The sequence below is a fragment of the Manis pentadactyla genome, chromosome 9 (assembly GCF_030020395.1).
Source record: "Manis pentadactyla isolate mManPen7 chromosome 9, mManPen7.hap1, whole genome shotgun sequence".
Lineage (NCBI taxonomy): Eukaryota > Metazoa > Chordata > Mammalia > Pholidota > Manidae > Manis > Manis pentadactyla.
The window spans coordinates 120215070-120240979 of NC_080027.1; the positions used below are offsets into that span (position 1 = coordinate 120215070).

At 51.2% G+C, this 25910-nt stretch overlaps 1 protein-coding gene across 3 annotated transcripts in view; it reads left to right on the forward strand.

Moving 5' to 3' along the window:
* PLXNA2 (plexin A2) overlaps positions 1–25910 on the forward strand; it is a 207878-nt gene that overhangs the window by 48761 nt on the left and 133207 nt on the right. The window contains exon 4 of one of the 3 annotated variants that reach the window (XM_036912408.2): positions 19136–20373. The exons of the other annotated variants lie outside the window; for them this stretch is intronic. Within the exon in view, the coding sequence (XP_036768303.2) occupies positions 19136–19234 (99 nt within the window). The 3' untranslated portion in view covers positions 19235–20373. Of the gene's footprint in view, positions 1–19135; positions 20374–25910 lie in introns of those variants that run through there. 3 annotated transcript variants of the gene reach the window in all.

Genomic DNA, 25910 nt, shown 5'->3' on the forward strand with positions numbered 1-25910 from the left:
GATCTTGGTGTGAGTGGTGATTTTAGCTTGAGATTGCACCCTCCTGGCCCCCCTCCCAAAATGTTTCTCATCTTATAAACATTGCCAACCCTTTGACTGGGAGGAGGGGGGAAATATTTCTCTTGCTCCGAGATGTCTTGATAAAGATCTGCTGTCTGCCAGCCTCCAGCTTCTCCTAGTGCTGATTTAGTGCAAACTGTAGGAGGTTTGGTATTTCGTTTGGAGCTCCTGACCGGTGGGCTGTTTGGACAGAGGCAGCATGGGTAATGGGAAGAACATGGACCTCAGTATCAGACCATCTTGGTTCGAATCCTGTCTTTGCCACCTAACAGGTAGAGGGTATTGGGAAAATCAACTCTGGGGTCTTCATCTGTGGAGTGAGAATGATGTCAGGTGTGTTCAGTGTTCAGCATGATGCTTGGCAAAGATTGAGTCCTCGAGGACAGCTAGCCGGTGTGCACGTCCTCGGCCTCTGCCCTGGGTAGGCTCACTCCCAGTGGGGCTCAAACAGATGGGGAGGTATAGACAGTGTACCACCCCAGGGGACCTCCTGCCTACGCTGGGCTTCTTCTGCGGGCCCTGAGAATAGGTCAGCCCAGGCCCCCGAATGAACCACAAGACTGCCATCTGTCCTGCCTCTGCTGGGAGTCAGGTGACTTAGACCACAGCCGCCATCGCCTCCCCTGGCACAGTCATGTGGCTAAGGGTCACCTGTATTTACTCGGCAACTCAGCAGAGACCCTAAGAACGGCATGGAAGAGCTAAGCAGTCGTGCCAGTGGGCCCATTTTAAAGACATATCCTGGAATCATTTAGGACCCCAAGGCTGGGAGGGATCCTCAAGATGTCCTCAGAATGGTCCTCACACTGCCCTTCTTCTCATGCTTCTCACAATAGAGGATCGCTTTGAATGGATAGAGACAGAAGGGAACCCCGTTCATTGAAAGCCTACCATGCCCTAAGCCCTCTGCCACCCTAATGGAGCCCACCCTCCATTCCTGGGCACACTACACTCAACCCACCTGGGACAGGAGGACATGAGCACTGGTCAGAGGAGCTTCCTTAGCCCTCTGCTGTCTTATCTCGGTGACCTCCTGCACCTCAGGGTCAGGAAGATCCCAGGTTATGCACTACAGTGCCTAGGGTACTTATCCATTTTTCTTCTTTCCATTTAGTTCTGAAGGGAGCCCTAGAGGAGAGTGTTATCTCCACTGTGGAGATGAGGCAAACAGAAATCCCACTGGGCCATTCAGACAGTAAGCCCTGGAACCCAGACATAGAGCCTCGTTCTGTGGTTCAAAGCTCACAGTGCCTTCGTGCCTTGGGTCCTTGCTGTGCCCTGCCCGATACCTGAAGTAACCCTTCGAACAACAGTCTTGGAACCCTGCAGGTCATGGGCCATGGACACGTAAAGGACAATATAACAGGGCCCTTCCCCGGGTAGCTACAGTCTATTTGAAGGCCTGGGATGTGTTTGCCTCCTTCTCGCTTTCCCAAAAGACAGGATATGGAGTACCAGCTGTGCAGCGTGGACAGTGAAGGAATGTGGAGCTGGGAAAAGAAGCCCAGAAACCAGGTGGCCTGGGTGCCAGCCCTGGCTTTACAGCCACTGACCGTAGGGAAGTCACCTTGGTCCCTCATCTCTAAAGTGGAGGCATGGATAATTCTGGTTCCTGCTTCATAGGATTAAGGGATGGATTTAGTGAGATAATACATGTGAAAACATTTGGAAAGGTGCACAGTACTGCACAAATATATGGAATCAGTATTCTTCTCTCCCCTTCCCTGCCCATCTCATTAGCAACCTCAGACACTCAGTAGGCATTTCTGTTGCTAATTACCATTTGCACCTTGACCACCTGACCTGTGACCAGGGGCTTACAGGTCCATGCTTGAACTGCTGCCCCAAAGCCTATACCCTCCTCCCATTATTTGCACACACTGCATATGTGATGGTAGGTTAAATACCACCCTCCTCCGTTAAACAACAGCACCAACAACGAAAAACCGTAACATGAATGAGCAAGGCTCTAGAGAGGGAACCTGACATCTGCAGGTTAGATCCCAGGAATATGTGGCTGGCTAATGCCCTGCAGGTGGAGGGGGAAAAAAAATGCCAAGAACTTTCACAAGATCTCGGTGACTGTCTCAACAGGAAGGGGAGCAACAGTTGAGGGAGGGCAGTGTGCCTGAGGACGTCTTCCCCTGGCTCTGCTGCCCGTGCTCTCTCCGAGGAAGATTTGTGATCTGAGAGGTATTCAGGTTTGCCTCGGTTGCAGGGAATTCAGCTGTAAGCCCAGAGCAGAAGAGTTTCTGATTTTGTGTATTTCCAAGGAATCCGTGTGTCGTTAACGCCCATCACTGCTATCTTACTCCCTTCCAAACCCGGCCTCCCACAGTCTCTCTCACACACCGCGGAACTGAGACCAGCTAGGTAACAAGAAACATCTTCCTCGTGCAGGTCTCCGACACGCCCCTGCCAGTCTGGGAGCCATTACCTTTTCCAGATGTGGGATAATTGCAGGGCTGATCACCCCCGGGGGCTGCTGGGATCCGTCTCCAAGGGACTCCGCGTCCTTTTATTTAATCCTCCTGACAGTGACTTAACAATGAAGAAGGAGGTGGAAGATGCCAACTAGAGGAGCGTAGATATTTGCCCAAAGACACAGCAAGCTGTTTGTAATTCCAGCTCAAAATTTTTAGGTCTGCAAACACTAAAATCTGTATTTGTCCCTCCCCCTTACTTACTTCCTACAGGAAGAATTCTATACAACATAATACTGCAATTCCCAGAGCAGAACCCCATTCCTTAGCTACCTCCCCGCGGATCTGGGGCCACCAACTCCTCCCCCGTCCCAGGTTCTCCACCACTGCCCCCTACCTTTCTGAAAGATGGTCTCCACACTGTCATTAAACAGCTGCCAGCAACGCCTGCTGGCATTCTCTGTTGCAAGGATAACAAAGCAACTTTAAGAAAAAAAACATGGAACAAGAAAGGCTAAAGAAGGTATAGTTGTGGATTTGGATTCTTCTATTTTTTTTTTCTTTGCCGAGTTACATTTTCTGCATTTCTCTGTTAATTGTCCTAGCTCTTTACATTTTCATCTCTCTGCTTAGGAACCCCCTCTTCCAGCTCTCACTTTGGAAATCAAGAAAAACTGTTTCAGGATTAAATATGGTGTCAACATGTGGCTGGGGTCTTAATGATTTAAAGAAAAGTCACAGGGGCTGTCTCTGCCCACCTGCCTTTAACAGCAGAGGGGGGAAAAAAAAATAAACGGAAGAGCCAGCATTACCCTCCTCCCTTCCTGGGCCTCCTTCCAACAAATGCTGTTGCAGGGTGATGAAGATCAGGCTCTCAGAACCTGTGCCTGATGATAACTCCCTCAGAGAGTCATGACTTTCTGTGTGACTATGTGACTCCTCCAGCTCTGTCCTTGTACCCTGGAGTTCCTTCTGTTGACCCAAGGGTCACGGGGGGATGCACCACATCTTTGCTTAGTGCCCCAAGTGGTTGCTCAGCCTCAGTAGATACCTACTCAGGGGGCCCCACTATCCTACCCCCAGAGTTCTAGCTCACTTGGAAACCACCAGCACGCCATCTGTACCCACACCAGCCCTATGTGCCAGGGAATCCCACCGCCCAGCTAATTTCCTCCTGCTGCCCGCTGGAGCTCAGATCCAAAGCCTATTATTTTTTTAAGATGGTAGGTCAAAAGCAATGGATTTTTTTTTTTTGCTTCCAGACAGAAGCTAATGAGGACTAAAGTGGTGACTTCAGGAAACCGAGTTGTCTTTTGCAGCTCCCAGGGGGTTAGGGGCTGGTGAGGGCTGAGGGGCTGAGCTCCTGGAAGCAGGGTTCAAGAGAGCTGTGCAAAGGTCAGCTTGAAGCAGTATTTGTGGGAACGATCAAACTGATGACTCTGCTGGTTTTCTATTGTGTCATGGAAAAGGCTCCTAGGGAATTCTTGCCAAATCTTTAGAAGAAAAGATATATATAGCTAAAGATGTGTATATTTATAGAGAGATATATGGATATATTTATGCCAGCCATGCCAATTAGCTCTGTGGGAAGGAAGAGTGCCTCTGGAAGGGGAGCAGAGCACCAGGGCCCCCCTGCAGCTCTCCTGGGCTCCTGGGAGAAGGAAACAGGAGCAGGACGGGAAGTCCAGGGAGCTTTGTCCCTCATCCCCACCTCTTGGGTCAAGAGAGGCTCCATGATGGAGGCCAAGCCTTGAGCCTGGAAATTTCCTTTGCACTATTCAGGCAGATCCCTGCAGTCTAAAGACATCTTGGAAGGAAATCTTTCTGGAGGTCTGTGATCTCTGAGTAACCGAATCTTCAGAGCAGAGAATGAGAGGCAAGGAGTCCATATGGGCAAGTGCAGGGGGCTTGCCAAGGGGAGGCGGGGAGGCCTGAGGGCTTGATGCCGGACAGGAGGGAAGGAATGGCTCCGAATTCATTTGCTTTCCACTTGTGAGAACAAAGCTTAATTGGACTATGGGCCTTGGAGGGCCGCAACCCTGATTTTGGAGGCACTGGAAGGTTTGCCCGCTTAGCTGGGACCATCTGCTGGCCCCCTTGAAGCCGAGAGGAAAAGCCGAGGCCTACTGAGAGGTCGGGTTAAAGATTCTTTCCATAATCTCCCTGGAAACTGTAATGTGGTTTTGTGTGTGTGTGTGTGTGTGTGTGTGTGTGTGTGTGTATGATGGCGGTGGTGGGGTATATGTATGTATTTCTGTCCTGTGTGTTGTGTGTATAGTGTGTGTGTGTGTGTGGCATATGTATGTATGTGTTTGCATCCTGTGTGTGCTGTGTATGTATGGGTGGTGTGTGGTGTGTATGTGTGTGTGTGTGTGTGTGTGTATGGCAGCTGGGGCAGGGAGGTATATGTGTGTATTTGTGTCCTGTGTGGTGTGTGTGTGTGTGTGTGTGTGTGTGTGGTATGGCATGGATGTGCCTGTGCTCTTCCTGACTCCTCTCCATTAAGGGGCCTCCGCAGTGGGCAGGGCAGCCCAGCGTGGTGAGTTGGGGAGGGTGAGGCGGGCGTGCCCAGTATCTGGCTCTTCATCTCTCATTCCATCTCCATCATGTCAACCACTTTCAAAACTGGCTGAAGCATAACTGCTTGCCTCATCCCCGGCCTGTGTCCCGGTCTCAATCCCTGCTATGCCCGCCCAGTGAAGGCCCAGGGGCATAATGAGTTAGGCTAATGGCATTACACCCACCTTATCTAGGGTCGCCCTTGGTATACCTTCCTTGCATCTGAAGTGGAGTTGGGAGGATGTTACCCCAAAACCCCTCTGGCTGAAGCTACTACCTGAATCCCTCCTCTGCTACAGACAGCCACCCACTCTCCCCCAGGCAGACTGAATAGTTCAGTACCAGCAGAGACTCAGGTCTGCAGAAAGCATACAGGTTGGCAACATGAAATTAGTAGTTTTGACATCCTGATCCTCTTTTCTCTCCTCCCCATCTCACATTGCACCACACCCAGACTTAGGGCCCATCATTCCCTCATTCCTATGGAGCAGCCTAGCATGAGAACATCTAGAAAAATCCAGACTGAAAGTCAGATTTAAGTAAGAACCTTCTAGAACAGCACCGTTCAAAGTAACTTTCTGTGATAATGGAAATTTTCATATCTATGCTGTACAATGCAGTAAGTGGCTATTAAGAGACTAAAATATGTTTGTGTGCCTAAAAAACTGAATTTCTGATTTTGCTTAATTAATTTAAAATTAAATAGCAACATGAGGCTAGTGGCCACTGTACTGGGTGGTGAAGTTCTAGAATATGGAGTAGATACAACTTACTTGGAAGCCTAGGACACTGTTAGAAGAATCTAAAGGACAATCCTCCATTTCTCAGTCCTACTTGCAAAGGGGGCGGTTTTGTAAGATGCCCCAGGGGGGTTTATTTTCCATCTGCCCCAGAGGGAGCTGATTCTCAGCCTAAAGCACCAGACAGATCTTTTTCTATGATCAGTTCCCTGGGCAAAAGAAGCGAGGTGGGGGTGGGGGTTGCAGCGAGCAGGAGAGGGGCCCAGGCTCATTGCTGAGAGCCACCTGGCCCTCCACTGCCCCTGGGCCTGGCTCTCCATCCCCACAGGGGACCCCAAGGGGCAGGGGCCGCAGGCACGAGGCAGCGTGGTGCTGCAGCTGCAGACATCTGCTGCCTGCATCCCTGCCCCTTCAGTTCTTTTCTGTCAGCAGCAGCTCTTGGCTGCTGATGGTCAGCAGAGTCAAAGAGGCCCTGCAGACCTCTTTTCCGGTGCCCTCTGCTCCCCATTGCCTGTGGAGGAAGGTTAAGGCAAAAGAAGAAGAAAGAGACGGCAAGACAGAGGAAGGCTGGAATGAAATGTTAGTGACATTCAAGAAAGTGACTTCATAGGGCTCTTGCTGCCCTCCCTCCGGATTCAGGATGAACCTTGTCTGGTTTATAAGCCATCAGTGACTTCTCCCTGTCTGGTCGTCCAACAGGCTGCCTGCGCCCCTCCCCTTCCCATGCACACAAGAACACATGTGCCGCTCCCATACCTTGGCAGGCCAGCTGTGACCTTTCTTCTGACCTCCCCCCTGGAGGGGGGAGGGAGCCCCAGAAGAGCTTTCACTCCCTGTCCCAGGCTGAATAAATTCCACCTTCGTCCCCGACCGCAACCTTCCCAGTTCCTCCGGGTGCCTCCAGGAAGGAGGCAAAGCCCTTTCTGGGCCAGGAGGTGGGCAGCCCCAGCTGGATTCCACATGTGGAGAAAACCCAGCGGGGAGGAAAGGACTCCTTCTTCTGCACCGGGCCCCTTGGCCTCTGCTGGCTCCCCCAGCCCAGGGGCAGCCAGACCACAAGGCCGCAGATTCTCCTCAGAGACAGGCTGAGCAGCACCTCCCTGGATGCAAACCCCTCCTTAGCTGTGCTCAGCTGTAAGGCAGATCTTCAAGCCCCTTTTCCTTCTCATAATTGCACAAGACAGCAGAAGAGCCCTTCGTTTGCTACCAGCCCACAGGAGGATGGTAGATATGCCTCAGTTTCCCTATCTGCAAAATGAGGATGTTGCATCTTAAGGTCTTCTAGAGCTAACATTCCATGAATGTCGTTTCCAAAAAAAAAATCCACTCGTGTGGGCTGAGCAAGGAACTTTTAATAGCTATGGAATTACAGTAAAATCCTCTTGATTTTTTTTTTTTTTTTTTTTTTTTGGTTGTTCCTATTTCTCAAGGAAAAGAAACATCCTCATCTCCCTGTGTGAGTTTGAGTCACTCACTGACTCTCAAGTTCTGCACTTCGGAGCTGAGCTGAGCTGAGCTGGGCACTGAGCTAGTTGGCACAGACTGTGGTGGGAGACAGAGGACAGACACTAGGTACATTAGCTTTCGTTTGTAGCAGCTAGAGCAAGGAGGAGTTGCAGTGAGATCACAGAAAGAACTTTATCAATCAGCTGAGTTCTTAGGAATGTAGCATTTTGTTCCCTAACAAAATTTACAAATACCGTTGGAGGGGTGCATTTGCATCTTGAGAGTTACTGTTTGGGGCATGATTAAAAAATATGTGTTCTCCTCCTGCTATCTGTACACCACCACTTCCTGTCCTCACATCCCCATCCCTGTTTTTCAAGGTCTCCTGGACCTGGTCTACAGATGGTGGGAGGAGGTGGGCTGTAGGCGGAGGGCATCTTGCCAAAGAGCAGGGGTGAAATTCCCCTCCCAGCCCCTCACTGACTTCTGACCTCTGCACCTAAGTCACTGAGCTGTCGACCCCTCTCCAGGGAGGACAGAAGCAAACCAGGCTGACGGGAGGCGGAGCAGAGAAAGTATGAGGTGGAGGTCAGGGGTCATTTCACAGTGTGTTTTGGCAAAGGAGGCCTGTGGAGCCGGCAGGGGAGTTGGACTTTCATCCTTCCAGAACTTCCCTAACAAGGAAAACAAGCGCTGTCACTTGAGCGGTGGTTTGGAGCCTGTGCTCTGGGGAACCAGGCCTCAGGGTCCGGCTTTGTCGGGGAGGGACTGGGAACCATCACAACCTCGCCCTGTACCCTTCCTGCCACCATTCCTCTCGGCCCAAGGAGGTGGCAGGAGTGCCAGGGAAAGCCACAGCGTCTCCTTGAAGGGGCTGCTGAGGATGAGAAAGATGCAGTCAGGCGGGTGTGTGGGCGCCTCAGAGCCCCAGCCAGGATGGAGCTTCTGTGGCATTCCTTGCAGCCCTCAACACAGCCACGTTTCCAAGTCAAACCACACGTGCAGACCTGTCTCCTGTGCAGGCAGATTAAGGAAGAGGTCACAGGCCCAGGGCCTGGAGGCTAGGGTTTTCCTGCTGAGTGAATGCCATTGTGGGGGGGCTTGGGTAACTGGGAGTTGGCATTCCAGGGGAGCCAGCCCCCATCATCCCTTCTCAGACCTGGGCCGAAGGGAGGCACCAAAAGCCTCACCTGGCCAGGGCCATGCATTTGCAGCCCTTTCTCCCGGTGCCCCCACCCTCTTTTCCACCCTCCACCCCTCCCGGCTTAGGTGTCTTCTGCCCCAGCTCTCTGGCTGCCTTGGGGTGGGGGGCAGTGGCAGGAAACACTCCTGGGGTACAGGAACCCCATACAGTGAGCTGGTCTTAACCAGAACAGAGTCCCCAGAGATCAGGCCATGGTGCCAGGGGGCCTGCATTTCCGTGCTTTCCACCACTTGTTTGCTCTGTGACTTCGGGCCACGTACTTCGCCACTGTGGCTCACAGTTTCCTTACCCATAAAATGGGGATATCAGTAGTGCCTCCGCAGCCCATGTGGATTCACGTCCAAGTAGAGGCAGCGTGTACAGTGTGGTGCCTGATACGTAGGAGGTGTTCTATCCATGTGAGTTCTTTCAGCTCGGCTTTGTTTCCCAGCTGCCTTCTCTGTTGGTGGCTCTGTCACACATACGTAGTGAAAGTCCAGGCAGCTGTGGCCACTGCTGTGGCCACCGCAGGGACTGAGTGATGAGCCCCCTTCTCTGCCTTCTCACCCCATCCAGCCATCCAGGCACAGAGGTGCCCACTCAGGCCCCCGACCCAGGCCCCTCTCCCACTGCCCGATACAGAGGCGTTTCCTCTGTTGACAGCCTGAAGACAGGTCATTTTTCTTCTCTTCCCATATAATGGCCTTTACTCCCCTACCCACCAGCCCCTTTTCAAACCTTAATGACTTTAACATACACACAGTTCTTAAAAAAAAAAAAAAAAATACAAGCCCCCAGTGAGATGCCCCAAACCTCTTGTAGTGGAGAAGAAACAAGCCCAGCACATGTTCACAAGTCACTGCGGGCGATGACAGGCGGCCTTGTGCTAATTTCCTCCTGTGTTTGAAGCCCGAAGGTGTGGGGGCGGGGCGGCCGGTGGCAAGAGGGAAAAGATGGAGGGCTTCGGTCTTGGGTTGTTCCCTTTGATCCTGCTAGAAACGCTGTAGCATTTAGGGAAATATTTCATCCTGGGAAATCTTCAAGAGTAAGAAAGATGAGTTGGGTGGGCGGTGAGGTCATTGCAGGAGAGTGCTACCAGGTGACCTTTCCTCTCCTGGAGATTCTGAATCTCCCCTGTGTCTTGTTTCTCTGGGCAAGGGGATGGGGGTGAAAACCAGCTCTAAGGGAAACTAGCTCAAAGCATTCATGGATTTGCAGAAGCCTCCTACCCCGACCTCATGGTTTCTGCCTCCAGTTCCTCTGTGCGCCTTGCCTGAGAAACGCAGAGGCCAGCAGGGCACGGGGCGCACGTGTGCTCAGTACAGGCAGCGTGCGGGTGGACCTCTCCATGTGCCTTCCTCGGGGCTGTCTCCTGACCCCAGGGCTGACATCCAGTCTGCAGACCGTCCCCTGGGATGGTCTAGTGAGGGTGGAAGCAGGGGCTACCTGCCTTCTGACTGTCTCTCCAGCCCCTCACCTGCCCAGACACAGGGCAGACCCCTGTACCAGGAGGGGGGAGCTGACTGACTGGAGGGATGGAGGACCAGGGCTAGGACCTGGGGCGTTCCCCTGGCATGGAAATGGAGCTGGCTGGGATCCAGGTTTTCCTCTAAAGCAGAAGCAAATGAACCAAAGCTGCAACCTCACCCCTTGACCGAAGATGGGGAAGTGCCTGTCTGACCTCACATTATTGGTGCTATTATCATCATTATTGGTAATATCACCATCATCATCCTGTAATTTACCAGTTTCAATGGTGGGGAGGTTTAGGCCTCCTCTGGGCTTTCATGTTAAAAGAAAATGACTTGCAGCAGCCTCTCCCCCACACCCTTGCCACCCACAGGGCTTCTCCCCCTCTCCTGTCTCCACAGACTTTCCCGGCCATGGCCCAACATGCCTTCCTCTTTGGAGGGGTGCTGTGTGGCATGGTTAGATGCCCGGGCAAAGGAGAGGCCCCCCCTGGCTATGGGGTAGCATATGTCCTTCTTCTTCCAAACAAGAAAAAGCCTTCAGCTCCTACTCTAACCAGTGGTTCTCTGTATTGGATATGCTTCAGAATCACCCGGAGAGCTGCTCACAATGCAGATTGCTGGGCCTCACCCCCAGGGTTTCAGATTTCATGGATATGGGGTGGGGCCTGAAAAATGTGCAATTCCCCGATGCTGAATTTGCAAATTCCCAGATGAGGAGGTACATTTGCTCGGGGACCACACGTTGCAAACCACTGCTCTAAATTATCCTAAGTCGAGTATATTTAAGGGGTGAGTCCGTTGAACTCCCCTTCTCCTCCCATCCTCATGGATGCAGGTGTTTGCTTTGTGCCTTATTCAGTACCCTTAAAATTGGGTTCCCAGTCAGGGGGCCCCGGGCCCAGGTGCAGCGGGAGGGAAGGGAGTGCTGCTAGCTCTCACACATAGGGACCCCTTGGAGAGAAGGCAGAGGCAGGCAACACCCTCATCCCCACCCCCGTAAGATTTATTCCTTCATTTGGCATTTCAGGCCTTCTTCAGGGGGAGGCTGGGGCCAGCCTGACTCACTGTGTAAACCTTTGTCAGGAGCGCTGGGTCCCAGCCAGCTCTCCTGCCTCGTTCTTCCCCACCTGTTCCTCTGGCTGAGCTTCAGGCTCAGCAGAGTGACAATGTCCCTGTGACACTGTCCCCACACCCTTGAGACAGGGCACCCAGCCTGCACATTGTGCACATGAATGCTCAAAGCCAGGCTCCCACAATACCATGTGGTAGTCTCCCCTCCCCTCCGCTACGAGGAGCTCAGGATTCTCCTTGAAAAGCAGTGCTCAGGAGCATGTGTTTCTCTCTTTCATCTCTGTAGTCCCACATCTCTGCAGGAAAAAGAGGGAGAAGGATAGACGCTGACATTTGGTGCGCACCTACTGCCTGGCAGAGACCCCAAGCTGTTTCCCAAGAGCAGGTTTGAAATCCCAGGGCTATACCCAGAGAATAAGAGGAGGGCACACTACCCCTAGATAATGAGAGACAGGCAAAGGCTAGCCCAGAGGTTCTCAAACCTGAGCACCAGAATCCCCTGAGCGCTTGCTTGTTGAAATGCACACTGCTGGGCCCACCCCAGAGCCTGTGATTCCAGCACCAGGCTGGAGTGGGGCCTGAGAATTTGCATTTCTGACAAGTTCCAGATGGGGCTGAGCTGCTGGTCGGGGACCCAATTTGGGAACCACTGGTCTACTTCTACAGCCCACTGAATAGGCTTCTGCTGGCTCTAATTCCCTGCTTCACTTCATCAGAACTTGGTTTCTACCCCTATCCCACGTCACACTCCTTGTGAGTTCTTCCAAGGTCACTAGGAAAAATGTGACCAGCTTGCTAATCCCACATGGTTTCTTCATTCATTCAAAAGACAATAATAATTACAGTAAAAACACTTAGGTAGTGCTTATTAAATGCCACTGTCCTATGCAACTTTGCATGTATTAACTCTTAGTCCTCATAATGATCTTATGAAGTATCTATAATTATTGTCCCCATTTTATAAACAAGGCAACAAAGGCCCAGAGAAGCGAAGGTTACACGGTTAGTTAGAAGCAGAGCTGGGATTCAAACCAGGCAGTGTGGTTCCAGAATCTGTACTCCTAGCCAGTCCTTAACTCACCGAATTTTTGTTTTAAGTTATGCAGTATGCTGGACTCTGACTTAGGTAAGAAGAATACAAAGATGAATGCCACATTTTGCCTTGTATTAACAAATCAAATGCCATAGGACAGGTACCAAGACAGAAATATGTACCAAGTGCTGTGGACCTACAGGAGAGAGAATAAACAACTCAGCCTGGGAAAGTTGGGGAAGGCATCAAAGAAGAGTGGGCATTCAAGCTCAGCTTAAAAACATAAGGAGTTTGGGCTGGAGAAAAGGCTAAAGGCCACCCTCTCAGCAGCCAGAAGAGTCTGTGCAGAGACACTGTGCTTGGGCACAACAGGTGTAGGGGCTGTGGGTGACTCAGCCCTCAAGGAGCCCAGGGCATGCAGAGGAAGGAGGAGGTTGAGAGGGCAAGCCCCTGGAGAGGCAGCCTGGGGACAGTAGGTAAGCAGCCTTGAATGGCATGCGCAAGGGTTGGACTTTGGTAACCAAAGAGGAGCTATTTAAAGACTTTGAACAAGTCAGGGGCATAGTCAGATGTGTAACTGTGAAAGATAACTCAAGGTTTTTCCAACTGGTATCACCAAATTCTGACCTTGTCCACTCATCATCTTTGGGTCTTACTTTCCATAACCCCAAGGCATTTGGGTCTTATTCTCCATGACCCCAAGTCGTGGTGTTACGTAGCCTCAAAGCCCATGCTTGGATTGCCCAAGGTTCCTGCTCTGGGAGCTAATGGTACGCTTGCTTGGATACATGCAGAATGCGAGAACTATTGTGCTCACAGCCCTCCCTCCTATCCACACCATGGAAATTGACAGCCCTCAGAGGTAGTCCCATTTAGACCCCCTCTGCTTTGCTCACCTCTTTAAAAGGCTTTTCCAGGTCTATCTAACCCGCTCTTATCAACTAATGGAAATGCTGGGGGGAACTAATGCCAGAAGCAACATCCTCTGACCTCTACTTCCTTACCTGTGAAATGGCAGTGGGTCCACAGATTTATGCAACAGATTTTTTGTGACCTTAAATCTAATCTGACTTTGAAAGCATTTTGTAAACTGTAAAACACTAAACAAATATGAGGCAGAAGGAAGGTAGATAAGGCTGGTTCTTCAGAAAGGAATAGAATTGAGTCATCCATCAATTCACTTCAAATAAAGCCCAAGATACCACTCAACGGGGTACCGACCGTGTCCAACCCTATAACCATCCCAATGACTCCCTAGACACCTTTTAACTATCTTTTGAACTGTAGGGTCTTCTGTCTCGGGCCCTCAGGTTTTCTTTGGTATTCTCTTAGGAAGACTGCCTTTCTTACACACTTTCTCAAGCCTGACCTCTGCCCCTGGCCTCAGGTTGGAGCTCCTATCCCCTCTGGGACTGTGGATAACCTTTCCAGATTTCCAGCCCATTCCCCAGGAGAGCAGTGACTACTCATGTGGAGCCAGCTGGCCCCAGACCTCCCAGCAGAGGACAGAACCAAGCAGGAAAATGTAGACCTCACGGGGCTGCCCAGAATTTTAAGGGACACAAGCAAACTTAGCCTTTGTCCACCCTAATAGGATCTTTCAGAGGTCATTTTCCCTCTTTGTCTTCCCTCGGGCCAGGTAGCCTCTCTCCTTTCCTTCTTGGATGCTACAGCCTTTCTGTTCCCATTCAGAGGACTCCAGGGTGGCAGACACACCAGCCCTGCAAAGGATCCAGTGGGAGCGTAAGGAAGCGCCACCTTGCAGAAGGAATGGCTCCACTTGCCCGGCAACTGGCTGGGTTCTACACTGGAGTCCACATTTCAGTGTCACGTGATGAGCCAGGATGGGTGGACTGGGATGGAAGACCCCACTTTGCTCCTGACCTACCGCATCCTCGTCCTCCCGCCCCCTCCCCTTAGCCTGCGTTCCTGTTCTCCCTCAGCCCAGTTTCCCAGTCCTCTTCTAGCACAGGGCCTCCCGGAGCTCCACTTGTTCACCAGCTACCTGCTCCCAAAGGTCTCTGCAGCATCAGCCGGTCTGCTCACTGTTGGACGGCCGATGGACCTGCTGTCCAGTTCTGTTTCCTGAGGGGTCTAGGAGCTCACGCAGAGTTGCCCCTGCACAAAGTACCAACCACAGATGCTCCCAGCTGACTCAGTCCTCCCAAAGACAGCTATTGGCCTGTCCTGGGGTTCCCAATACCTGGGAGGTGTCAGATCAGCAGGGGCCAAATCCAATTTTCCTTGCATTGGGAAAACCAGGAAATACCAACTCATTCCTTGAGGGGATTTCTCCTGTGTCCACCCCTTCCTTCTTGGGAATGTGGTCACTTCGCAGCAGTGAACCCGAATGTGTAAAAAAGAAGAGAGGCCATAGAGCTGCTGTGGGCAAGGGTTGTACTGTGGAGACTTAAAGCAGAGAGCTGGGCAGAGCCTTCAGCAGGACCGCGTGGCAATCCCAAAGTCTTGGCTTACTACCCAGCTTAAGAGGAACACGTCCCACTTCTCTGATGGCATCGCGGGATGGGCCGGTCAGGCGAGCTGCCTTCTCTCCCTGCCTCTGATGCCCTTCGCAGCCATCCTCCCCTCATTTGGTTCTCTTCTCCGCCTCCCCCACCACCTCCAGACCGTCTCCTCCATATGGTCCCCACATCTGGCTGATGACTGTCCGGAGAGTTTGGCAGCACCTTCCTCCCTCCCTCAGCAGCCCTTCCCTCCTCCCACCCCCACCCGCTGAGTCTCCTTATGACTCTACCGTCTGTGTTTCTCTCTGCCTACCCCCCGGGTGCCCTGCAAGAATAGAACAAGAATGCATTCTCCCCTACCGCCCAGCCCCATACCCAACCCTAGGCTGCCAGGCCTTACCAGGTCCCTGCGCCGCCCCCTTCCTATACCCGTTAGCCCCTCTCACTGACAGGAGCTCAGGCCAATCAGCGGGCAGGGCCCCTCCATTATCAGACAAGCCCTGGACACGTTTGCACAAATCAACCTCATCGTGACTTCGAACTCTGGCCTGTGACCCCAGTACCCTCCTCAGAGGGTGCTTGGCCTAAGGGAGAAGACTCATCATTCCATTAACCTTTTCTTCCCAAGGATCTGCATCCTCAGGCCCCTAATTAGGTCCCTGCAGGAGTGTGTGCCTGCCCGCACGTGCACGTACTCGCCTTGCATCTCAGCATCACGGTGCCGCGGTAGCTTTCCCAGGCAGGATGGAGGGAACGGATGCCAAGCAGACGGTAGCAGCAGTTGCTGATCCGCGGCTTCCCGCTTCGGTATAGCAGGTCAGGCCTGTAATGAGAGGATTAATTTTAGTTCCCCTCCATCTCAGCCCCAGTATGGCCGGCTAAAGCTGGTTCAGCTGGTAACGCTTTCCTTGGCAAATCTACCCACCCTGGAGGCGGGCTCAGCACACAAACTTAGGCCCAGAACTGGATCTGCCTGGAACCAGAGCCTCAGTCCAAAATCTCGGCCAGGTGTGACAGCCTGGTTCCAAAGGACCCATCCTTTGTCCCATGGCAGGTAGAGTGAGGAGAGGACAGGCAGAGCCGTGTGTGAATCCTGCCTCTGCCCTGAGCTAGCTGTTGGACCTCGAAAATTTCACTTAAATTCTTTGAGCTTTGATTTTCTCATTTCTTAATGAGCATAATAACACAAGACTCACAGGACTTGTTTTGAGGATTAGATGTAATAATAGATCCACATGTAGTAAGTGCTCAGCAAATGCTAGTTAAGTCTGAATCTAGCTGGTGCTCACACTGCAGGGAAATAGAACCACAGACTTTAAAGCCTGTAGAAAGGCTCCCTCATCCAACACCCTTAGTGCCTAGTAATACTGGTAAATTCATCTAATGTTTCCTGTGCCTGGTTATGTTCTAAGGGCTACATATGTATTAATCATAATCCTGCACCAACCCAGGTCATGCAGCTTTTCAGGGGTACAGCCAGGAGTCAAACCAAGTAAGAAATACTCTGGGCTTCACCCTCAACCACTGCCCTCCACTGCCTTCAGGTGTGCTGTGAGGCAGCTCCAGCCCAGAAAGGGCACGGATTTACTCAGGGTCACCAGCTGTTAGTCGTTCCTCCTAGCTGTGAACTCTGTCCATAGCCTCCATTCCCCATTCCCTGCCCTCCAAGATCTTTTAGGAACAATAGACAGCTTTCTTGGCTTCTTTTAAGTCTGCAGGGAATGGGGAATGTAACAGTTGCTACCCCAGAAGTCAGAAGCCCAGCTTCCCAGTGGTGAGATAAGTGTCAGGGCATGTGCTCTGCTCAACCTTCCCAGGCTGAATCAGACCCTTGGGAAGCCTGGGTGTCACCTGCAAACGTGGGCAGTGCTGTGGGCATATCGAGCTGGCACAGGCATCTGAAATGGAAGAAGAGGGGGCTGCAGTTAAGTTGCAGGTACTTAGGAGTTGTTTTTCGGGCAGTGGCTAAATAGAGAGCCAGAAATAGAAGGAAGAACAGAACATACCCTTTCACAAAGGCAGAATCCAGGCATCCCAGGCCTTTCATAATATGATCCCACCTACCTTGCCAATTATACCTCCCCAGCCAAAAAAAATGTGACTCCTTGCATTAACAGAGGCCCAAAACAGAAGCTTTCACATTTTGCATAGGTCTGCATACATAACGTGCATCTCTCCCTTAGGGCAACTGCTCATCATGCTAATGCTAATATTTATTGAGCATCTACTATGCATCAGGCACTGTGCTGAGTACTTTCCTTCCTATTTAATCCTCACCATATAACCTGTTAGGTAGGTGCTATTGTTGTCATGTAATAGTTAAAGAAATCAAAGTTTAGAGAGCAGATGAGGTATTTTGGCAAGTTTCTTACACTCTCAGTTGCCTCAGTTTGCTGACCTCTAAAATGGGGAACTACCTCAGAATTTTATTTTGAAGATTCAGCGAGATGATGCTATAAAGCATTTCGAATAGTGTTTGGCCATAGTAAGTATTCAATAACAGGTAGCTGTGATTAGGATTAGGATCGCCGTTAAGTCTGACTGAAAGCACTCCCTTCCATTCCCTGCAGACTTAAATCTTACCAGACCTTTAAGCTCAAGAGCAACATTGCCAAGGCATGGCTGCCCCCCAGCTTCCATCACCACCACCACTCTTCTTCGATATGCACAGTTTGCCTCTTTCCAACTTTGTCAAGCACTAAACAAACTTACCTACTTGCCTTTAAATCTGTTGCCTTTAACTTGGTTGCATCTTGCAGTCAGAGAGCAGCCCTTGACTGATGGTACCACTCGTTACAGCACCACTGGGAAGGACACCCCTTCCAGGAAGCCTTCCCTCCTCAACCCTGACTGATTAATTCCTGGCCTGACCATCATCTGTGTCGTGCATTTGCTTACTGGCATTGTTCCCTGTTATTTTTCTTTCCCTGTCTTGTCCTGTTCATTAGATCTGGGATTCATGAGAACAAGGACTGTATTTTATTTATCGTTTTACTGCCAGGATATTTATCACTCAGGAGGAACTTAAAGAACTGGTTAGTTGGCAGATCACCCAATCGTGTTAATTAAAAACAATACAGATTATGGGGTGAAAGGCAATTTTCCTCAGCACTTAGGCCTATTCCAAAGACCAGAATAATTTGGGGGACATGGAGTCATATCGGGAAGCCTATTTGACTTTGACCATACCAGATTTGTTCCATCTTCTTCCTGTGCTTGGCTGAACTAGCCCCTTATGAGCACCCCCACAGATAGCTCTTGCCTCCAGGCCAGCCCCTTACTCCCCAACTGGCAGGCATCCAACCCCACGGGGCTGCCGGCTCCCCTGCCTCTGTGGGTGGCTACGTGGCTCCCCCAGGCTGCAGTTCAGACCCCGCCCGCCCCCGCCTCCCCTCGGCCTGTCAATCACCAGTCCCTGGATATGGTCCCCAAGGCCCATTCCCGTTCTCCCAGCCTCCAGTCACAAATGACTGCTCCAAGGCAGGCTGGTCTTTGTTTAACTTTCCTTTCATTTGACTTTGGGCTGAAGAGAAAGATAAATGACACTCTGTCTCTTTAAGGTAAAAAAGAGGCATTAAAAAAAAAAAAGACTTTTTTTTTTTTTTTTGCCTTTTAAGAGAAAAAAAAAAATCCTCCAAGTTATTAGGGGAAAGAAAATCATTTGACTTAAGCAGCCTCTGGCAGTCTGGTGATGCTGAGACAATATACCTGTCAGCATCTATCAGGGTTGGAAAACAAAGCCATCTGCATTTGGGGAAATGAAGGGGGGCTGGGGAGTGAGAGGAGGTGGGGAATAGCTGATGAGGGATGCATAGGGCACCCCACACCGAGCTGGAAAAGTCTTTGGAGATCCTGGTTTCCGTGGTTGGCGGTGACCGGAAAAGTCCAGACCTTTGGGGAGGAAGCAGTAAATCTGGAGTTTCAGAATTTTAAAAAATAGTAAAGATTTTTAAGTTCATCCAGCCTAAGCCCTTCATTTTTGGGTAGAGAAAGTGGAGACTGGAAAGGGCACTTGCTCAAAGCCACACCTAATTTGTGCCCAAACCAGGGCTAGAGCCCAGTTTTCTCTGCATCGTGGGCTGTGTTCTGTCCTTGGCTAACTGAAGTCCCCTTTCTCACCTGTTGAACATGTTCTTCCTCTCATGTCACCCCAGCTCTGCTCCTAACCTGGGGCTTCCATTTCCCTGGGCTTCTCCAGGTTCAGCTCCTGTGAACCCCAATATAATCTCCAAGTCCAAGTCCGAGACTCTCTGACTCCTCGGTGCTCCAAGTCCTTTGCCTGCTTGCCCACAAGCGGAAGGTTGCACTGCTCCAGGTTCGAGGTGTCTAGATCCCACCCCCATATTTATTTCAAAAGATACCAAGCCCCTTCAGAGGTTTTTAAAAAATCACTGTATTTTAGGAGAGGGGCTCTGGCTTCTTTCCAGACAGAACCAGAGGCACCCAAAATGTACTGTAAGATGAGACACCAGTTGTACTCCTCCAAGTACCCTGGGGGTGGGTCTGTGCAAAATCCAGTCCACCGTGGGAGACAGGGAAATATTCGTGATGAGTGGAAGTTTTACCAGCACATGGTCCAAGCTTCTCTGATCATGTGTAACCCTTCTGAACACTCCCTGCGTCTTGCCGTCACTCCATTAATCTGCACTTGTTTATCAGTCTTTTCGTATGTGTCCTGTCTAGGTCTGGAGCGTGTGGCCTGTCACTCCCGTCTGCCCATGGCTCCCAAAGGTCAGCTGCTTCTTTCCTCCCACTCTCTCTGCAACCTGCAGGGGAGCATAGCGGAGGGCGGGGCCGGCCTTTACCCCAGCCCAGCTGTTCCACATCCAGTAACTTGGTGTGGAAGCATTGGCAGGCCTCAGTGAGGACCATCACGACCCTCTCTAAGGAGTTCACTCTACAGCATGCAGGATGGGCTGATGATCAGCCTGGTAGAGATCCGCTGAAGAGGCGTCGTGTCTTTTGAAATGCATATGGGGGTGGAATCCAGACTCCTCGATCTTGGAGGAGTACAACTTTCTGCTTCACTGAGTCCCACCTTTTATGTCCGCTGACAAGTCCTCTTTCCCCGGCCCTGTCCTGGTTAAAACTGGGACTTACCAGGACCCCATAACCTGGCCACAGTGGCCAATTCAGAACTGCGTTGGGGCCCATTCGCCCTGTCGGGAGCGGTGCCTGCCACTCTTAAAAATCACGCACATGGATCATCTTTCTTATTTTCCCTTGTTCATAAAGTTAGAAACTCCCCAAGCATTTAGAACCTGCCGAAGGTACCCGAAGGATCCTTGAGTCCGTCCCCTGAGTTGTTAGGCCCAGGCTCGCCGTCACTCCCGGGGCAAGGCGCTCAACCTCCCAGACCTGTTCATCCTTCTGCAAAACATGGCAATTTACTGCACACATGGAGTTGTCAGGAGGATCAAATAAGAGAAAGTATGTCATTCACTTATTTATTAGTATTTCCTGAGCATCTACTATATATTGGTCACTATTCTGGGGGTTAGGGATACATCAGTGAATAAAGCAGATAAGAGCCTGGTGCATTCCAGTGAGTTTAAACAATGTTTGAAATTCACATGAGTAGCTGTCAACTGAAATCTGCATGTCAGGCGCTGGTCCATCCCCACAGCGCAGTGCCTTCCCCTGGACAGATGTCTCCACTCCCCATGCAGACACAGCTAGGTAGGAAGCGGGGAAAGGAGAGCGAGAGAAGAACTGACGCTTCTCATAAATGATCCCTTTCAGTCCTCACCTGACACATAGGTGTCACTGTGCCTACTTTTCATATAGGAAAACCAAGGCTCCAAAGGTTTAAGTCACTTGCCTGGGGTTTCCTAGCCGCTAAGTTGCAACACCAATATTTGAACCCATACCTTCCGACTCTGAAGCTCTCCCCTTTTGATTCCGCCAAGCTGCATCCATAGAGCAAGTTCACTTTGTCACCCGTCTCAGGATTAATAATGCCAGGCCCCCAAAGCCAGACAATAATTCTGTGATGGGTTGGGGGGTGGGGCAGGGCAGCACACAGGTGCTGGTGTTTGTGTCTGCCAAGTCTGTGTATGTGTGTGGAGTTTCAACTACGGGGATCTCAGTAGGGAATTGGTATTTGGGCTGCTAAATAACCACAATTTGTATTAAGCAAAAACATAGTCATTATGCGCCACGTGCGGCTGCTCTGGCTGACTCACATTAGAGATGCGGGAAGCTGATGTGGTCTATGGTCTGTGGAGAAGCTTCCATCAGGGGTCCTGAGATGCCTTTCAGGAGGCAAGAAGAGATGGGGACTGGGCATCTGCACCTCCATTCCAGGTGGTAGGTGCCTCTCCCCTGCTATGTCAGTGGGCATCTCATCAGTAAGGCCATTCCAGTTCTCATTAACCCAAGTAAATATGCATCCCAACGCTGGGCAGGGGACACATGCGTTGGTGTTTAATTAAATAGTGTGTGCTGAGTATATTATGGCTCCTCAAGAGAATCGCATCTGCGGACAGTGAGGTGTAATGGAGTACATTCAAAACTCCTCAGTTAATGAATGCATTAGCCACTCACTTTGCTGTGAGGGGGTGTGGGAGACAGGACCCCAGATACTGTCCTGGTGTCCTGCTCCTCTCATCCTCTGAGCCCTTTTCTTCCAGAAGCTCCGTGAAATCGCAACAGTCAGGGCAGCTCTCGCTAAAAGCTCAGGTCATAGATTTAGTGAGCAAAGGGATGAGAACTCAGCCCTGCCGCAAGTGAAGCTTGGAAATTACACATGGATTTCCTTTGTCTAGTTGATGCCAGTCCCCAGCGACCTAGGGAATCAGCACGCTGACATTCCCACGGAGCCCCAAGCACCACTCTCTATTTTGGGAACTCCCTCTCCTGCTCTATAGCCCCAGGTGCAGACGCAGGTGCTGAGCTGCAAGAATCCCACTGTGCTAGGAGCTGAGAGGTTTGCAGGTGAGGAGCGCTGTGGGAGAGCCAGGTAAGACATGGGGGAGTGAAGCCCAAGGTGAGGGACCCGTCCACTTAGAAACTGAAAGGAGAGAGACCCTTTCTCCCAAGTCCCTGCCAGCGTGTGTCCCCCACCCCCCTCCAACGCCATGCCCCCTTCCTGCCTTTTCTTTTCCTGTTAATTATCATGTCAGTGCACGAAGCCCTCATTTTGTGTTCTTGGCCAATCTATGACTGTGCTGTGCTGCTCAGCACATTTGCGTAGCTTCCCTTCCTCACCGCCAACCCTATGAACTTTATCTCTCCTTCTTTTGATCTTCCAAACTTTTTCCAAATCACTCCACGTGCATTTGTCCTTTAGCCTTGAGGTGATCTGTCGCACCCCCTCCCTCCCGGTACAGCTGCTGGGGGTGAGCCCCTGATCTCAGTCAACTCTCTGCTCCTAGCACTGTATTTGGCACAGTGGGCATTCAAGCAGTATTTGAAGTGATGCGTTCAGTCCTTGAGATCTTCAGGAAGTCCCTGCAGGTCTGTGGTCACGTCTTCTTCGTCTTTTAGAATCTCTGCTCCTATTCAGTGGGCCGAGCCTGCTAAAGGCTAAGGCGGTGCTGACCATTGGGCTGCTTTACTTCCAACCAGCCTAATAGCAGCTCTGGGGGCAGCTACCTAAGCCAGAGACCTCACCGGGAGGAGGTGTGGCTGGGAGCAGAATGAAGGTGACTGCTATTGGGGAGTTCCCAATCAACTGAGATTCCTTTTCTCTCTCCCAAAATCTTGCTGTTTGGGGTTGATTTCTTTCCACACTATATATTAAATGTGGGAAATAGAATCTTCCCTTACCTAACGTGGTGGGGATGGGGTCCCTTTTCAGAGTCCAGTCTCCCTGGACCATTGGAGGTGGGTGCTGCCCTCTCCTGGGAACTAACCCTCAGTTTATCTGCACAGAATAAGTAGCCCTCCACTGGAGAGAGAAGTCAAACTTCAGGGGGCCCTTCCTGAGCAGGAGGGAGGAGTACAGTAGGCACTGAATGAGTTTGCCAGCGAAAGCTGTCAAACATCTTTTCTCTTTGGTCGAAAACATGAGAGCCAGATGCCCTGGCCCACAGAGGGGATGCAGTCTCACCTGAAAGTGTGGGAACACCTCTCCATCCAAGGGCTCTGCAGCTCTGAGCTGAAAAAAGGGAGGCCACAACTGCAGCCCCCTTCAGGTCCTGAGGTAATGGGACCAATGGCCCTGAGACCAGCCTAGTGCTACACCAGCCCTGGACTTCGTAGAGGCGGCTGGGCCTGTGGGCTTTTAAGACACATGAAACTGAATGAGAGTTTGCACTGGGCTGTTGGGAAGAGCACCACAGGTTTCCCTCTGGTAGGAGGATAGGAGGAGCAAAATAATTTGAGAGACTAGAGCACGCAAGATGAACCCTGGGCAGGAAATCAGATCAAGTCCGCATCTGCCACTTCCTAGATGTGTTACCTTAGGCAAGTCTCATAAACTCTCAGAGCCTCGTTCCCCCATTTATAAAATTGGGATAATAATTCTCACCTCACAGGCATGTTGTGAGGCTGCAATGAGGTATTGTGTGTGGAAACACTTCAGAAGCAATAAAAACATTCTATAAATGCAGGGTGTTATTATCCCCTCCCAGTTCAGGACCTGGTTCCTTTTCCTGCATAAGACAATGCACGCTGCAAAATGAATCAGAGCGTAAGCACCCCAAGTAGGGAAGGGCTAGGTGACAGCAAGTTGTCCTACCCAATATACAGCTGGGCAGACCTTATAAAACAGGCAAAATGAATCTCTTCACCTCCACAGTCCTTTGCAAATTCAAGTTGAACGTCATGGCAAGTTCAAGTTGAAGGCAAAAGAGAGGCCGAGGGCAGCACCTTTGGTGCCGTTGCTGACTTCCTGTCCCAGCGGCCCCTCATCTCTCTAATTCCCAGAGCACAGCCCCCACCTAAGCCTCTTTGCCAACAGAGTATTTTTAACCTGCCACCTCCTTCCGCTTTGCCTATCTGCAAACAAGGGGCCCAGGGAGATAACAGAATCCATTAGTGCCGCTAGAGTCAGGCAGTGCCTGCTAAGTACGTCCTGAAGCGCTCCCTCCCTCCCCACGCCCTGCAGCACACGGCTGCCCGCGGGTGGGCGCCGCGGGGGCCCAGCGGCTTGTGGAAGGAGCTCCACGTGGCCCTGAAAGGAGTTTGCATCCCTCCTTCTTAGGAGTTTTCAAGGATGGTGTTACAAGGATGGTCCATGCCCCTGCATGTTGAGAAGCAAATTACCTCACTCTGAGAAGGAGGATCAGAACCTGTTGTCTTCTCTTTTTCCCTCAGAATCCCACAGGGATTTGGGAAGAAAGTATTTCTCAGAAAATGTCTGGAACTGGCCTTCTAAGGAGGCCACCACCAAGAGGCAACAGGTGGTGACCATATTGGAGGGAGGGGAAAGACCTACCTGCACTCTCTTACCCTTTGGATGCAGGCAGGAAGATGGCCAGGGTTTTGGAAAGGATTCTGGGGAGCAGAGTGGGAAAGGGGGATACAGACCTCTAGTCTCCTCACCCTCTTCAGGTAGATGTCAGTAGTGATGGACAGCAGCGTTTGGGAGCCCACGGAGGGGACAGGCTGACCAGCTAGGAGGGGAGGCAAGGGGAGGGAAGCCAGGGATCTCCTCATGTAGAACTTGCGGGGCTGAAGGTGTCCATAGCCAAATGCTCTTTACTCGCACATGCACACATCAGCCCCCTCCTGCTAAGGCCAATTTCCACGCTACACTGTTCATTATCACCACCCAGCAACTGTCCGGGAAATGTCGGAACCCATCAGGGTTCTGGGGAGAGAGGGCAGGTGAGCACGTGATGCCCTCCCGGCCTGTGCTCCATGGGGAAGCGCAGACCCTGGGGAAACAGAGTCCAGGCACCCAGATGCTGACGTCCAAGGGTGGGAGAAGGGCATCTGGCCCAGAGGGAGCTCCGTCCATGCAGCAAGTGCTTGCTGAGCGTCGACATGTTGGTGCTGTGTTGGGCACAGGGCACAGGGCTGAACAAGGTGTGGTGCTGATGGGGAAAGGATGCCAGGCAGGAACTGCACCACTTACTGCTCCTTACAGTGGTGACCAGCGGAAAGAGACTTTCCCCAGAGGCGCTGTATTTAGTGGTGAGTGTCACAGACTTTGGAGCAAAATTTGGTCTGTCCATTCATTAGCAGTGTGACTTCTGACAAGTAACTTAACCTCTCTGTGCCTCATTTTTCTCATTAGCAATGCAGGGTAAAGGGAGTACCTATCTCACTGGCCTGCTGTGGGCATTTATTTGTTCTTATGGGAGAGGCACACAAAATATTGCCTGCTAGCTTGTGTTCTTATTTCATGTGTGTTACCAGCTGCCTTCCTTGCCTGACTGTGAATTCCTAGAGGTCAGAAGGCACACAGAACTCATCTTTGTAGTCCCCCAAAGAGGTTTTGCTTCTCCCCAGAATCTCCCATCACTTCTCCCAGAAAGTAACACAAAAGCCTCCAGCAAGAATGGACCTCAGAGGTCATCTTGAGTAAATGCCAGTTTACTATCAATAAACTGAGGTCCAGACGAGCCGAAGGACTTGCTCAAATCACACCGCCAGTCAGCAGCCAAGCTAGAAACTGAGCATCAGTAATGGAATACCTGGATCTAACTCACATCGTTCCTGCAATACAAATGCTATTTCTATCACCTCTTTAGAGAGGAACAGATGGTCAGTGTCATCCCCAGCCTTCTCTTGGAGTATCATTGAGCCACACTTTCAAATCACCCCTCAGCCTTCTACCCTCCTCCCTACAAATGGATCTCTATTGTCTTGAGCCCTTTGGCCTTTCCTAATGAGACGGGTTTTCTACCTTCCAGTCAGGGTGCTGTGTGATCTTTAAATAGGGAGCCGTGGGCCGGATTGAGTCTGGGCCCAACAGAGATGCCTGGGGCCCGAGGGGACCAAGTCAAGCAGACAGAGGCTGGCCCCTGCTCCCACCCTGCCAGGCACCCAGGCTGGATTTAGACTCCTCCCTTCTCTGTGGATTTGATACAATCTGGAAAACGCATTAAACATTACACAGAGTAGTTGACGCGTAATTAATAAAGTACAGATTTTGGCAGGGAGCCTCGACTTAAAATAGCACCATGACAGTGAGAGGAGGCAGGGCTGAGGCGGGCGGCTCAGAAAATGGCACGTGATGAGAACCAAGACTGTTATCTCTGCGAATAACAGGGCCATTTCCCTCTGAAATTAGGGAGGGAGGAGAAAGATAACAGTTTTATTTATTTTCTTATTAAAAAGGGTGAGACTAGGGCTCAGAGAGGTTGCATGTCTTGCCCAAGGACACTCACTCATCCCAGGGCAGAGCTGGGGACTTGAGCCCTGGCCCATGCCTTTGGGACACTGGTCCACACTCCCGGCTAGTGGAAGGCCACTGTTCCTGCATCTCTGAACCTCTCTCTCGGGAAGTTGCCCATTCCAGGACTGTTTTTAATGTGAGAGATGTTTTAATGGCATTTTGAGACAG